Here is a 14,192-nt window from a genome sequence, read left to right as displayed (position 1 = left end):
AGTTATTTCACCAATGAGAGCTTGATATGGTGGTTGTGTAGGAGAGGAAATAGTTAAGGCCTCGGCATCAAATGAAATAAAATAAAGATCATTCCTAACGAAACCCTGAAGAAGCACCTCTCGAGTATGCAGATCCTTCACAAAAAAGACAGAAGAGTGAAACTCAAAAAATACAGAATTATCCTAACAGAATTGACGAACAGATAATAAATTGCATGTAATGGAACATGAAAAAGATTGTGAAAAAGAAATTTGCTAGAAGGTGTGTTAAGATGAGCGGAGCCAGTATTTTGAATGGGAAGTGTGGAACCATCTCCAATGCTCACTTGATCAGGACCTTGATAAGGGGAGGAATCTAAATTAAGATTAGAAAAGTCAGCGATGAAGTGATTGTGGCGGCAGTATTAGGAAACCAGTTAGTATAAGGGATAGATGAAGATGGAACAACAGTATAATGAGATGCAAGAGATGGTGGGGCTAAGGACTGATATGAGTGATTAAAACAATGATAATGCGACAAGGTCGTGTGACCTGGTTTGTGACAAACCTAACAAGTGGGTCGGGAAGAAGAGGAATTAGGAAAATATATTGGGACGGGAAAAATTGGCACGACTAGAACCTCTACCACGCCTAAACCCATGGCCACGACCTCTAAAAGATGGAGAGAAGGAATGCGAGGGACTAGTGATAGCGGTGTTAGCGGCAAGTGGAGTATTGGAGAGAAGAGAAGTGGTCTGATGAGCTAATATGGACTCATGATTGAGAAGGTAGCTGAAAATTTGGGAAGAGGAAAGGGGATCTGACCGAGTGGTGATGGAGGTAACCAAGGATTTGTAATCGGAACCAAGACCAGCAAGAAGATAGATGGTAAATTTTGAAGAGGTGAGTGGCTGTCTAGCAGCACTAAGGGAGCTTGCTAGGGATTTGGCTTTATGAAAATAATCAGTGATAGACTCTGATCCTTTCTTGAGGTAGCTAGTTGATACTGAGTTTGCATAATATTGGCTAATGTTTGAGTTGAAAAAAGACTATGAAGAGTTGTCCAGACCTCGTGGGAGGTAGAGCACTCAAGAACTTGGGATAAAACTGTGTCTGTAAGAGAAGAGTTTATGGCTGAGAGAATGAGCTGGTCTTGGAGGGCTCATTTCAAGTGTTCGAGATTATTTGTGCCATCTATGGTGAGAGGAGGCATGGGTATGGAACCATTTACATAACCTTTGAAGAAGGGAAGAATTTGGGTTTTCCAAACAAGATAGTTGTCAATGTTGAGTTTTACTGTAACAAGGTGGGTGGCCGATTAGATAATGGTGGGGGTGATTGTCGGTGGTGAGGATTTGTCTGGTTCCATGGCATTCGAATAAAGAATTGAACGTGAGTCCTTTTTATGGCTCTGATGCCATGTTTAGATAGCATAAACAAAGTGCAGGAAAGGTGTTTGCATAAATGATTCATAGAGTCAAACTTCTTTCACGAGTATATTTGAAAAGCAACAGATTTCCTAATTACAATAGTCTAAAGATACTTGATATTTATAGACAATTCCCAATCAATATTTCACACTCATGGTAGACACCTCAGCACTATTACGAGCTTTCTAGAATTATCAGCAATATTCCATTATACAGAGTTTGTTAAATGTGCTGCTACCTTAGAGTCGTGTATGTTAGAAACTTGGTGTGAGGTAGTGTTATGGTGAGCCTTAATACATGTGAGTTTCCTTCTTAAATCACGTGTCCTGGCTTTTCATTAATTAAGAAAAAATAAAGATTAAAATGTTCATATTCAGGACGATTAAGAGCCTGCGATTGGACATGAGTCACCAATGAGTCATCGAGACATAATTTCAATCATTGACCAGTGGTCCATTATGCCGAAGGAAAACAAAAAGGCCAGTGGCCCATTGCTTTCTCAATTAAATTATTAATTTTTTCTTTCTCAATAATTAAATTATTCTCCAAACTGATAACGATATTTCCTCTCTTTTTTCTATCAATTGGGGCCCTCCTTCACTATCCCCCGATGGAGATAGTTCATAACTATTCCTCTTACTATAGGATGTTTATTTAGCCAACATTTAGATCATAAGCGAGACTATTATCTCATAACATGTTGCCAAGCATAACTTCAAGCATGTGAAATGAAATCAAGAATGACAGTTTTCAAAAGAGTAAGGGACGAGGATATAAAAGTTAAGGGAGCGAATGTGATTAGATACCTTAGTAGCCCTAACCTTAAACAGAGATGCTTGGTACCGTGTCTATCGACCTAAACAGTATTGTATTTAATGCGTTAAGTATCCCTATTGAAGAATACTTATGCAAGAATGAAACTCAAAAGGATTGACGGGTCTAATTCTTTTCGAAAGAGCTAAGCTACCTCTATGTACTTCTCGAATCTTTATCAAAAGCGTGACATGTATAGGGCTATTACATTATTAGTGTAAAAAAGGAGGCCAAGGATGTGATATCATGTGTCTTTTACATAGGTGGAGTCCATGACTTTGTACCGTCGTTATAAGAAAAATTAGAGAGATTCTTTTATTTGAAAAATAAGTAATCGAAGAAAAAGCATTGAAACCTTAAGTGATAAATCATCTTGGTACGTGAGTTGGCTTGAGATTAAGACTAGAGTCATCCTTGAATTTTCACAAAACATGATAATTATAGAGATTGAAATCGAATACCCTTATCAAGGAAATTAAGAAGTAAAAAGTAAAATAATGTCTGAGAATTAAGTTCAAGAAATTAGTATACGTAAGATCATCTTTATTTGTTTTCTAGAAGAAACTAAGCATTAATTCCTTATTTTCAAGGGACGGAATCATGGGGGATGCAAGTTGGTTTTGTTGGTCCCCAGCAATAATGGTCTATATATGTTTGTATATTTTATGGTCAAATCAATGACCCATATTTGATTCATTGAAGAAATAAAACATTTAAAAAACAAGCAAGAGCTTTCTCAAAGATAAAATTAAATAAGTAGACAAATTAAAGGACAATGCTAAGGGGATCGACAATGGTGGCCCTCATTGTACCAACAAGTGAAAATACATTTTTTCTTTTTTCTTTTTCTTTTTCAAACTTTTTTTAACATCTTTAAATATTTTTAAAAAATAAAAAAATATCAATTTACTAATAGTCAATTTCTTAACTATTAAATAAAAAGAGAGAGTGTTGGTCAAAATGGTAGCACCATTCTCAGTCCCCCTATCATTTTTCTAAATTAAAACAATAGTATTTATATCATGAGAGTGCTATAGTTATAAAGAAATTTCATAAAAATAAATTTATAAACTGACATGATTTTATATAATATGTTAGATCTATATTATAATAAAATTAATTTTAAAATTTAAGATATCACATCGAATAACGTTAATTTATAAATTTATTTTTATAAAATTTTTTTATAACTAAAATATTTCACTTGTAACATTAGTGTTTGATTGCATCATCACTAGAAATCATCAATTGTACTTAAAAGACTTAGGTGGGGAGTGGTCGAACAGATATGTCAAAAAGCTGCAATACTATTGATGCATTAGCAATACGTCAAAAAGCAATATGTTATGGTTCGACCCATTCGCACGGCCACGTTTGTGTAATGCCAATTATAATAATATTAAAATGTGTTAAACAAATTCAAATACTAAATTAATTAAGGGCTCATTTATTTGTTAGACTGTATTCAATTCAGTTGAGTTTAGTTTAGATTTAGATCTCTTTTAATATCTAAATACTTAACTCTCAAATCACTAAACTTATCTCAATTCAAAACATATTTACACGTGAGACCCATAATTTTTTTCAACTCAATATTTTTTTATACATTAGATCCATAATTTTTTTTAACTTCTTATAAATACATCTAAACTTATCTTAACATCCAAACACATCTAAACTCATCTTAGATAGCCTCACAAAACTCACTCTATCATTTCAACTCATTACTATTTATAGAAAACTCAATTTATCTCAACATCCAAACGCAACTTAAATATATATATATATAGTATTGAAATTTATTTACTTAATTAATTATACTAAATTAATTAAATATATATTGATAATAGAAATGATATTTATAGTTATAAGGTGTGTAAATTTTAAACACTTATTTAAAATAAATAAATAAATTTAAAATTTACATAAAAAAATAATTTATTTTAATGGAGAACTCCGCTTTTTTTGTCAAAGGGAGTGAGACTTGCACGTCTAAAACTCTATCTACAAGCATTACTCGATTGGTTTTAATAATAATAATAATAATAAAAGATCAAAAGGGGAAATAAAAGGGTGGGTGGGGAACAAATTAGCCAATATAGAGATGAAAGAATATCGTGTATGTCCTCATTCCGACGTAGAAAGAAAACTCTGATCACTGAAGAACATGCTGGCTATGATGATTTTATCACCACGGGGACGACCTGATCAATATTATTATTAAATGCGATGTTGAAACTTTAATAAAGCTCAACCTAGATAATCATCCACTTTTAAAAAAGAAACTTGGACGGTCTTAAATTTTAATTAATTACCAAATTAAAAGAACTTCTCCTGTTCCATGTTGTGCAAGCAATTCTCCTAGTTACCTAAATTAGATTAGACTTTATAGAACCATTGAATTATATGAATATTTATGACGAGAATGATTATGCGCAATACAAATTGATTCCTCTTGATAAAAAAAATAATCATTCTAATAACAAATAAGTGGCTACAAATAGACATTTTTTTTTATAATAGACATTTATCTTATGCCATAAAATAAAGGTTATAAACTCTTATACATGCACGAAGATTTGGAAGGACGAGGCCGTCCAAAAAGGTCGTTGAAAACATGAAAGATATTGTATGATAAATGAGCTAGAATGCCTCTATAATGGATTGAGTTTGACTTGTATGCTATCTACGCACTTCCATTTCAAACTCATTTGTAAATCTATTTTTCATATGTAGTTGACTCAAATGCACATTATTTTATGAGACTTACTAGGTACAAGCAGTTTGACGTACTAAATTGCGTACCAACACTCACATAATTGTTTTTATTAAAAAAAATAAAAGAAAATTTTTTTTGAGAGAATAATAAGATCTTTTGTCTCACGAAAATCATTTTCGTCTTCAATTCGTATTGTTTCATTAAATAAATATCTTACATTTAATATTGGTGCGTGAAATCGCTTGTAAGGAAAAAAAAAAGTTGACCTAATATATTGAATCATTACCATCTCCACCATTATATATTAAAACCGATAAATATGAAATCGATTTCTGATTTTCCAATTCTCATTTTTATTTGGGTTATATAAGGTTTTGCCAATTTCAACTATTCTTATTATTAATGGTTTAGAGCCCTCCCTACAACAATAGGGCCCTCTCATGAGTTGTCCATTTAAGACAAACAAAACTTAGATTCTTAGGAAATTATAAGATTTTAGAGTGGAAGAGAAATAGACACATAAAGTAAATATTACGTTATTTGTAACTGTCCGAATAAATTTTTAAGACAGTTATGTCAGTATTAAATGCTTAATAAATATTATAGAACTCATTTTATGTGTCTATCTCTCTCTTATTCTAAGCCTTAGATTCCGGACAAGAACTTTAAGCAATCTAAATCTAGACAAACATATAAATCCAATTGGGTAGCACAATGGTGAGTGGTAGAACTTTGAGCCTGACGGCCATAATTTTGCTTCCGACTTTGACATATTAGTAGAGTGAGGAGGAAGTGACGAGAAAGGCAATGAAAATGCCAATTGATTTGCTGAGTTTTGGTATGAAAATGACTTCCATAAACCTGTCGGCAAGATATTTTTAGCCACTGAGAGTCTAAAGCTTAATTGCATCCTAATGCATATAACGAGGACCACAGGTCTCTTTGTCCAACGATAAATATAGCTCGACCCCCATGTTATGTCAATCGCTCTCTGAATTTTATCCTATAATTCAGAGTAGACACCTTAGGGGTCGCATAAATTGATTTATTAGGCTTTTTTTTTATAACTTCTTATTAAAGTTTTATTACTTTATTATAAGAAATTAAATGGAGGGAGGGAGAGAGAGAGAGAGAGAGAGAAGGCAAAGATATCTATTAGATATTGACCCAAATTTAATCTCAGCAATTCGACAAATCTTAAACCCAAACCTGATTATGTTCAGTTCTAAGCAAATCTGGGCCTATAAACAAAGACTTTCAAGCCCAAATCAAACTCCTCGTAAAGTAAACATGGCAGATGACTAGGCCCAGCCCAAAAGTTACCTTTTCTACTTTTGTTGTTGCTCTTCGAAAAATCCGATGAGTTAAGGCAATTCCCCCGAACTAATGTTTCATTGATCAGTGATTGCTACGTGGTTTATTTGCCACCATTTTTTATTATATGATTACGCAATTGTTACTTGCAGGAAAGAAAATCCAATGTCAAACAAGTAGGAGTGGACAGTAGATAAAAACTTGCCATCCAAGTTAACGTTTTTGGTTAAGTTCAAATGGTTTTTTTTTTTTTTTTTGTAATATCGGAAACCTCTTCGTATCGGTCCCGTGCACCATATTCTCTAAAGTTTTTCTATACGAAACTGGTTAAAACACTCGTTTTTCACGAAGAGCATAGCCCCAAATGATTATTTGCACCTATAAGATGTTGAACTTTGGACCTTGAAGGGAGAGATCCCCAAGACCAAGACCTTCACCACTTGGGCCTACCTCTTGGGGTTTGGTTAAGTTCGAATGCTAGCAAGGTTGCCTATTTTGAATCGAGCCTAACAAATACAGAATAAGCATGCACAAGGTTGGTCAAAAGTCCTCCTCACTCACATTCTGACTCAAAGTCAACTGCAATCACTAATCAGATCCTGGTTGTTGGGCAAAAATGAAACCTTGCTTAATCTCTGTATAGATGGATTCATGCCACTAAAACAAAGGTTGCTTCTTTGATTGATTTGATTGTATAGATGGATTCAGGCTTAGAAGGTAGTGTCTTCATGAATGACCTAAAAACTATCTACATGTAGAAGTAGGAGACCCATAAACTAGCCAAGCAGCACCTAATTGTCTTGTGGAGCCAAGCAGCTCCATGATTAATACTTAACAGTTCCTAAATGTGTAGCATAATTGTCTTGTAATCATTGCAGCATTTAAACATAAAGATGCATTGCTATTTACATTCTAGGCAAATTTCACAGTTGCATGGCATTTTAGAGCAGGTCACTTGCCTATACATGACCAAACCCTTCTTGCATGCAGCATTCACTTCTGGGTTGGTTTCTGATACTGCTACCAAAAACAGAGAGCAACAAATCCAAACTAGCATTCCCTCGATCTTCCATGTTTCAAACTTTTCTTTCAAAATAATATTCAAACCCATCGCATGAAAACAACTTGGTTGTTCATTTTGGGATAAGGAAACAACACAAACAAGGGCAGTTGATGGATTCCATGCTGCTTCGAGGACATGGCCCCCCAAATTTTTGTGGGTTAGATTCTAGTTTTATGTTACAGTTCAATTAACTTCCGAATACCCCTATTTGTGGTCATGAAAGCAAAACTTAATTTGGGGGAAATGCAAGCAAAACGACTAAAATAACATATAGTCATTTTCAGGTGTGGAAATTTTGGCCAAATTCGAGATCAACCACGCCATTTCGAAAGTTCATCAAACTTTAAGATTATATTCTTAGTCATATCATGCTATTAACAAATCCTTCTGTTCTATAAAATTTTTACATCAAGCTATTAATCCATACAGATTCAGCATTACATGTCAACCATTAATATACCTCCATATCAAGCATTACACTTGAAACTTCAGAAACTACGCCTAAATCAACGAGATTTCATAATTCCATTAAAACACCACCATCTCAAGCATTACACGCATCAAGACCCTCCCATTAGTACCACCAAACAATTAGATCTATCATTACAACACTGCATAACAAGCCTTAAAGTCAACCATTGGAATTTTCACAAAAGCTTACGCAGAAGAATACGACGAGTCGTCGCTTTGCTCCCTGCACGTTCTTCTTGGACACCCGAGTCGGACCCGTCGTGGTACCAGCCGACGGATTTCTGGGCCTCGAGGACGATCTGGGAAAGACCTGAGATGAAGCACCACCAAAACGAGGCGTTTTAAACAAGAAACCTCGTGGAAGATTTTTCGAAAAACCAAAATGTGGAGTCTAAAAGAAAAAGGGTACCTTGTTTGACGGTCTGTTTGTTGTGGCGGATGTCGTGGATCGTGGCGGAGATTTTCCAGTAGAGAGGACGACCCACGTAAAAAAGGAGGAGGAGCAAGAGGACGACCATGATTATACGGAACGAAACCTTAGCCGTTGATGATGCCATTCTTCTTCACTCCCTCTTTTTGCTTCGACTCTTCGAGCCCGAGTTCGGGAGAGAGCAAGATGAGTTATTATCTGTGTGACTGTGTCTGTGCGTGTCACTGTGTCAGTGTCTGACTTCTGTGTGTTCGCAATAAAGAGAACTTCGAAAGCATCCATACGGTCTGTCCAGACTCCAAAGAGCCGACAAAATATTTAGCTATTTTATTTTATTATTTTCTATTACACTTGTTTATATTTTAAGGAATTATTTATTTAAATTTGTGATATGCAAAATTATTTATAATGCTTCAAATAAATAGTATGATCGAGTATGAAAAAATAAAGAATGAACATTATTTCTCTCTTTTTTTTAATGAAAAAATTTAGGTACTTAATTTACCGAATATCTATTCAATCATGAGATTTAAAAAATAAAGCATAGAAAATGTAGCAATTGTTGTGTTATAACTATACTACTCACTTTTTTATATGAAAAATGTTAGGTCCATGAACACATAGTTACAATGAAATTATTATTTGATATAGCGTTACAGCTACAGTAATTTTATTATAATTGCAAGTAAGTAGGGATCTACCCGCACCCTACTGGACGGGGTTGCCCCTTCCCTACCGCATCCCGGGGGTAGGGCCTCTTTCCGTGTGTCAGGGTGCGGGGCCGGACCCATGGTACGTCCTTAATTAATTATTTTGTGCTTCTCTTTAAGTTTCAAACCATATAAGTTCTTACTACATCATCCTTAATTAATTTAAAGCAACTGTTGTATATGCTTGTTCATTAACATCATACATAGTTATTAACTCTTTTTCACTTCAAATTAATATGCATGGAAGATGCACAAGATATAAGCATTTTTTTAATTCAATAATGAAATGGGTAGTTGCCATGCCAATCTTTAATCATTAAATATGAAGTTATAAATCGGTATATCTATATATAAACAAACAATTTATTGCAAGGCTCGTTAGGTTATAAAAATTCAAAATATAAACTTTTTTTTTTTTTTTAATGCTAACGGATGTAGTAGGTTTTTACATTAGTGACATGTTTGGCATAAAAACTATTAAGTTTTTACTTATTTGTCACAACAATAATAAAGCAAACAGTAGGATAACGATTTCCACTTAATGCCTAATGATTTTGTAGAGATGATTATTCTTGCCTATAAAGATTGAAATTAATAGCTATTTCTTGATGTGTATAACAAATAATCTAAAAGATAAAAATAACATTATTTAGTAAGGGAAGTGGGGAAGGAAGATATGAAAGAAATTTTCTCTTCTAAACATGAAAGTAGCAATCCTCTTTTGACATGAGTACAATCAAGGATCTCCTGTCCAATCAACAAGTAATTTCCATTTCATCTATTTTTCCTTGTTGCACTGTTCAGACTTGAATTTTTCAGCACCATATAGAGATGACACTTGTCTCAAAATCACAGGAATCTGTCTTAATATCTTCTCCATCTATTGTCCATTTCAATTCTTTGTTTAGCCTTTCTTCCTTTTCTATGAGTTGATGCTTGCTTGAATTTCTTCTAGTGTTTTTCCTTTGGTTTCTGGGACTAACTTCGCCACAAATAGAACAGTCATCACAGAAAATGCAGAGTAGATGAAAAAAGTGCCTGGAAAAGAAGAAGAAGAAGAAGAAAAATCAAATAAAGAAGTGATAAAAGTCATCAGTTGAACAACAGTGCAAACTAAGAATGCCTTTTGTTTTGTTCCAATGTTGGGGACTTTATTTTTGTACCTGAAGCACTCCAGCTCATTAGAAAGTTGAATGTATAGGAAACTGCCCAAGCACCCAACCAATTGACCAACACCACCAAGCTCCCAGCAGCCCCCTTCACATGAATTGGGAAAATCTGCAATAGAACGTGTTTCAGCCCCCTTTGGCCTTTACACATGTTCACTGTGAAGAGAGATTTTTTCTTCCAACTGAATTGGCAGAAATTCCTCCAACCCAGTCAATCAAAATTGCCATGCATTGTTTAAGCATGTGAGAGACTTCTCCAACCTAGATTTTAGGAAATCTTTGTTGCACTTTGAAAATGTAGAAAGTTACCTCAGACATAATCACCCAAGGGACTGCTCCCAGTCCAATCGAGAAAGATGCTATGTATATCTGAATAGAAATAGGTAAAAATAAAAAATCCATCTTGAATTTGGATAGGCAGAGAAAGGTTGTAACATTTCACTGCATAAATTTATAGTTGGAACAGTTACTTTACCAGCACCCCACCAACAGCTAATATTGCTACCCACTCAGGCGATATGCTGTGGCTCTGATTCATAAAGATCACAAAATCAAAGTTCAGATCATAATGTGACAGAAACAAGTGGATAAAAGAGCTTTTCCAAACACATGAATACTTTAGTGATCACCTTGAGAACAAAAGAAGTTCCTGCTAGAAAGCAGCCTAGAAATGTCCCTGTTGCAGAAATCTAAATATGCAAGCATTAAGCATGGATATCATACTCACCCTCTTATATAATAACCTCCATAACTTTTGTTTCAAAAATGGAACTTTTACAAGTGTTTCAAATAAATTACATAACATAATATACCATTATAAGTGGCCTTCTCCCAGATTTGTCCATTAATATTGCTCCCACTACAGTTATTGGAACCTGTGAATCAATTTTAGTTCATTTGGGTTTGGATGAAAGTTTTGAGGATATGGCTTTGAGGACAGTGGCAGAAATTGAATACCTGAACACAAGCATAAGCTATGGTTCCAATTTTGGTTGAAGAAAGTCCTGCATTTTAGATAATAGAAGCAGAAAATGGAGTTTAAAAGGATTAAAAAAAAATGAAATGAAATGGATTTCAAAGAAAGGTCTCAAGAGACCAGACCAGAAACAAAAAAAAGCATACAGAATTAAGTGTGTAAAGGACCCAGAATTACCAGCTGATGCAAAGGTTTCACTTGCATAGAAACTTATTCCATTTATTCCTCCAAATTGTTGAAATATCATCAATGCAGTTCCAATCTAAAAATAGTCACCAAATGGCTATAAGTCAGCACACAAGACCCTTCGGATAAGGAGTCTAACATGGAGACAAAGTTTCTGCAAATATAAGAAATATGCTTACAGTCACAGAGCGAATATGTTTGCTTTGGAACAAGTCCATCAATGTAACTTTTTGAAGAGTCTGAAGAGTTTCGATATTATCCTGCCAAGAAACAAGGGGGATACTCAATTACTCAGATATTCTGAACTCACAGTAAGAAGCTTTAAAATGGGAGTTCAGCTGGGAAGTACTAGAATTTCAGAAGCTTCACAAGTAATGTCAGCATCTTTGCCACGAAGTCTCTGTAGTGCAACTTGAAACTCTTTCTCATGGCCAACCTTTGCCTGCAAAGAATTAGTTTAGTTTCCTTTCTTGTACAACTTCTACCTTATTTGAAAACAAAGGTGCGAGTGCTTAAGTTTCATTTGATTGCTTACCAGCCATCTGGGAGACTCAGGTACAAAGCACAGACCCACAAGCAGGAAAATGCATGGAACAAGTCCTTCAAATCAAAACCAACACTCACTCCTTGAGTGGATTTTTTTACTTCTTTAAAATGAACATGTCCATTCTTTTGAAATTGAGCTCAGTTCATCTTTGTGGTAAAACATTTAAAATTTAGTAACTCACCAGTCAAAGCAAGTGTTCTCCATGTTATGACTGTTCCCATTAGGAATGCTACTGAGGACCCAATGACAATCATGAGCTGCAGAACAAGAACAGCAAAGGAGAAAGAATTAAGAGATCAACCCATTAATCTGCATCAGTGAACAAGATTCATAAAGAAAATAATCTTCTTGTCCCACCTGATTCAATGTTGTGAGACCTCCACGAAGATTCTTTGGCGCTATTTCAGCAATAAATATTGGTACCTGTTCATCCACTTTGCTAATTTTTGTCAAAATTTTGAAATATTATCATTAAGAGGTGCCAAAAAAACATATCATTAGATTAAACAGCATTGCTCTCAGACTTCCCACCCAAAAACATCAGAAAAAACAGAACAAAGATAGCTGTCAAATAATTACCACATAGGAGAAAACTCCAATTCCATATCCTGTGAATAACCTTCCCATGTCAAGGGGAAAAGCTCCCTACATTAAAGTCATACCAAAGAAACCATAATAGCAAGAAGTTTCAGCAAGATGAGAAGATTTAATCTCTTACACGAAGAATTGAAATGTGCAAAAAGCGCATACTCTAGAGAAATATACAGCAAGCCATCCTGCAATGCAGAAACCAGCTGACATCCTCATTGCCTGCTTCCATTAAAACTCCAAAAGGTTAAAATACATGGTTTAGTAAGAATAGAGATGACCAAGGTTGAGCACTACCAAATCACAGTTTTAAATTCAACATACCCCTTTTCGACCAATGAAGTCTGCAATCCTACCACTTGTGACAGCACCAAGCATTGCACCAATCGTTAATATGGAGCCAAACATGGAATACTGTCATATTAAATAGAATTAGCAGCAATCCATACAATGTTTTACCGCAATTTGAAGAGGAAGATCATGAAATGAAGTCCAACCTCGGCTAGAGAGAGTTTAAGATCTTCCCTGATAGCAGATTGAGTGGGTGCTGAATAGCCCACCTGCCAAAATAATAACTTAAGTACTAAACAAACCCATCCTTTTTTTTTTCATTGTTTTTGGGTCCTAACCAAAAGAAAAACATCAAAAAGAAGTATATGTAGTAAACCCATAACCTTTCTTAAACCTAGAACCATAATTTATAAACCCTTTCCTAAGCTACTCTTTTTGCTAACAAGATGAGCTATATATACATATATTCACATCTAAGAGAAATTCAATATACTTACACACGATCCAAATTCGAAAGAGCCGCTGACAGCAACAAATGTGCTAAGCAAAACCATCCCAATGGATCCGCTTTCGACACTCTTATCAGGTTTATTATTTCCATATCCAACATCTTTTTCTTGCCGGATGAATGGCTTCTCCAAATCTTCAAGGCCATTAACTTGACCATTATCAGCATGGTTATACTGCCCAATTGTCATAGCTGTCTGTCTCTAAAGCAGTACTTCACCAGTCCTAGTTTCTGAAAAACAAAAGCAGAAAAAAGAACTGGGAATTGCTGCGAGAGAAGCTATGGTTTGTGCCAGGATATATATAGATGTAAACATGTAGGTTGTATCAGCAGTTCTGGTGCAACTAGCTGGCTTGATATTTTAGGGTGATGAATATATGCAATGATTGTATAGGTTTTAGCAATGTGATCTATATATTTAATTATTTAGAATTAATGTTATATTCAGTCGTAAAATACGTAAATGTCGTACAGTTATTTTGAAAAAGAGTATAGTCTATTATTAAAAAATTAATTTCTTTTCATGTAAATCTCATATTTATTTACTTTTTTTAAAATGACTATACGGTACTTGCACATTCACGACTACAAGTATCATTTCTCATTATTTAGATATTCATATATTTAAATCTCATTTCAAACATAATTTTATAGATTTCGTCTTATTACATTGATTCGAAACAGCCAAAAACTTGCATTATTGCTACCTAATTTGCACGTGGAACAAAGCTGTCACCGGCGTGAGATGATTATGAATTATATTTACAGCGTTATGAATGTGGTTTTTTCTTTTTCTAAAACACATACTTTTGTTTAATAATCTGGAGAGGCCATAATTTTGTAAAAATTTAACATAAAAATATTTGTCTACGTATAAATTTTATATATGAAAGTTTTAAGTATTGACATTATTTAACATGACTCGTTAAATTGTAAAACGTTTTTATTATAAAATAAATTTAATATATTATATTAAATCAAGTTATAGTGTAAATTTT

General features: G+C 34.3%; 1 protein-coding gene and 1 long non-coding RNA gene across 2 annotated transcripts; both read right to left on the bottom strand.

The window, feature by feature from the left end:
* Nucleotides 1-7,687: 7,687 nt before the first annotated feature.
* Nucleotides 7,688-8,493, bottom strand: LOC118349047. Its single transcript, XR_004802024.1, has 2 exons — nt 8,199-8,493; nt 7,688-8,099 (listed from the first exon to the last, which is right to left on the bottom strand). It is a non-coding gene; the product is annotated as an uncharacterized LOC118349047 (long non-coding RNA).
* A 997-nt stretch (nt 8,494-9,490) lies between these two features.
* Nucleotides 9,491-13,540, bottom strand: LOC108994965 (sugar transporter ERD6-like 16). Its single transcript, XM_018970404.2, has 18 exons — nt 13,184-13,540; nt 12,893-12,955; nt 12,720-12,809; nt 12,558-12,617; nt 12,387-12,452; nt 12,165-12,230; nt 11,989-12,064; nt 11,796-11,860; nt 11,610-11,702; nt 11,440-11,520; nt 11,252-11,336; nt 11,056-11,102; nt 10,911-10,973; nt 10,728-10,787; nt 10,574-10,627; nt 10,408-10,467; nt 10,093-10,207; nt 9,491-9,967 (listed from the first exon to the last, which is right to left on the bottom strand). Exons 1-18 carry the CDS (start codon nt 13,382-13,384, stop codon nt 9,852-9,854), a joined length of 1,461 nt encoding a protein of 486 aa, XP_018825949.1. The 5' UTR covers nt 13,385-13,540; the 3' UTR covers nt 9,491-9,851.
* Nucleotides 13,541-14,192: the final 652 nt, after the last annotated feature.

This window comes from Juglans regia, chromosome 7, assembly GCF_001411555.2.
Source record: "Juglans regia cultivar Chandler chromosome 7, Walnut 2.0, whole genome shotgun sequence".
NCBI classification, from domain to species: domain Eukaryota; kingdom Viridiplantae; phylum Streptophyta; class Magnoliopsida; order Fagales; family Juglandaceae; genus Juglans; species Juglans regia.
This window is presented reverse-complemented; position numbering and strand designations above follow the sequence as displayed.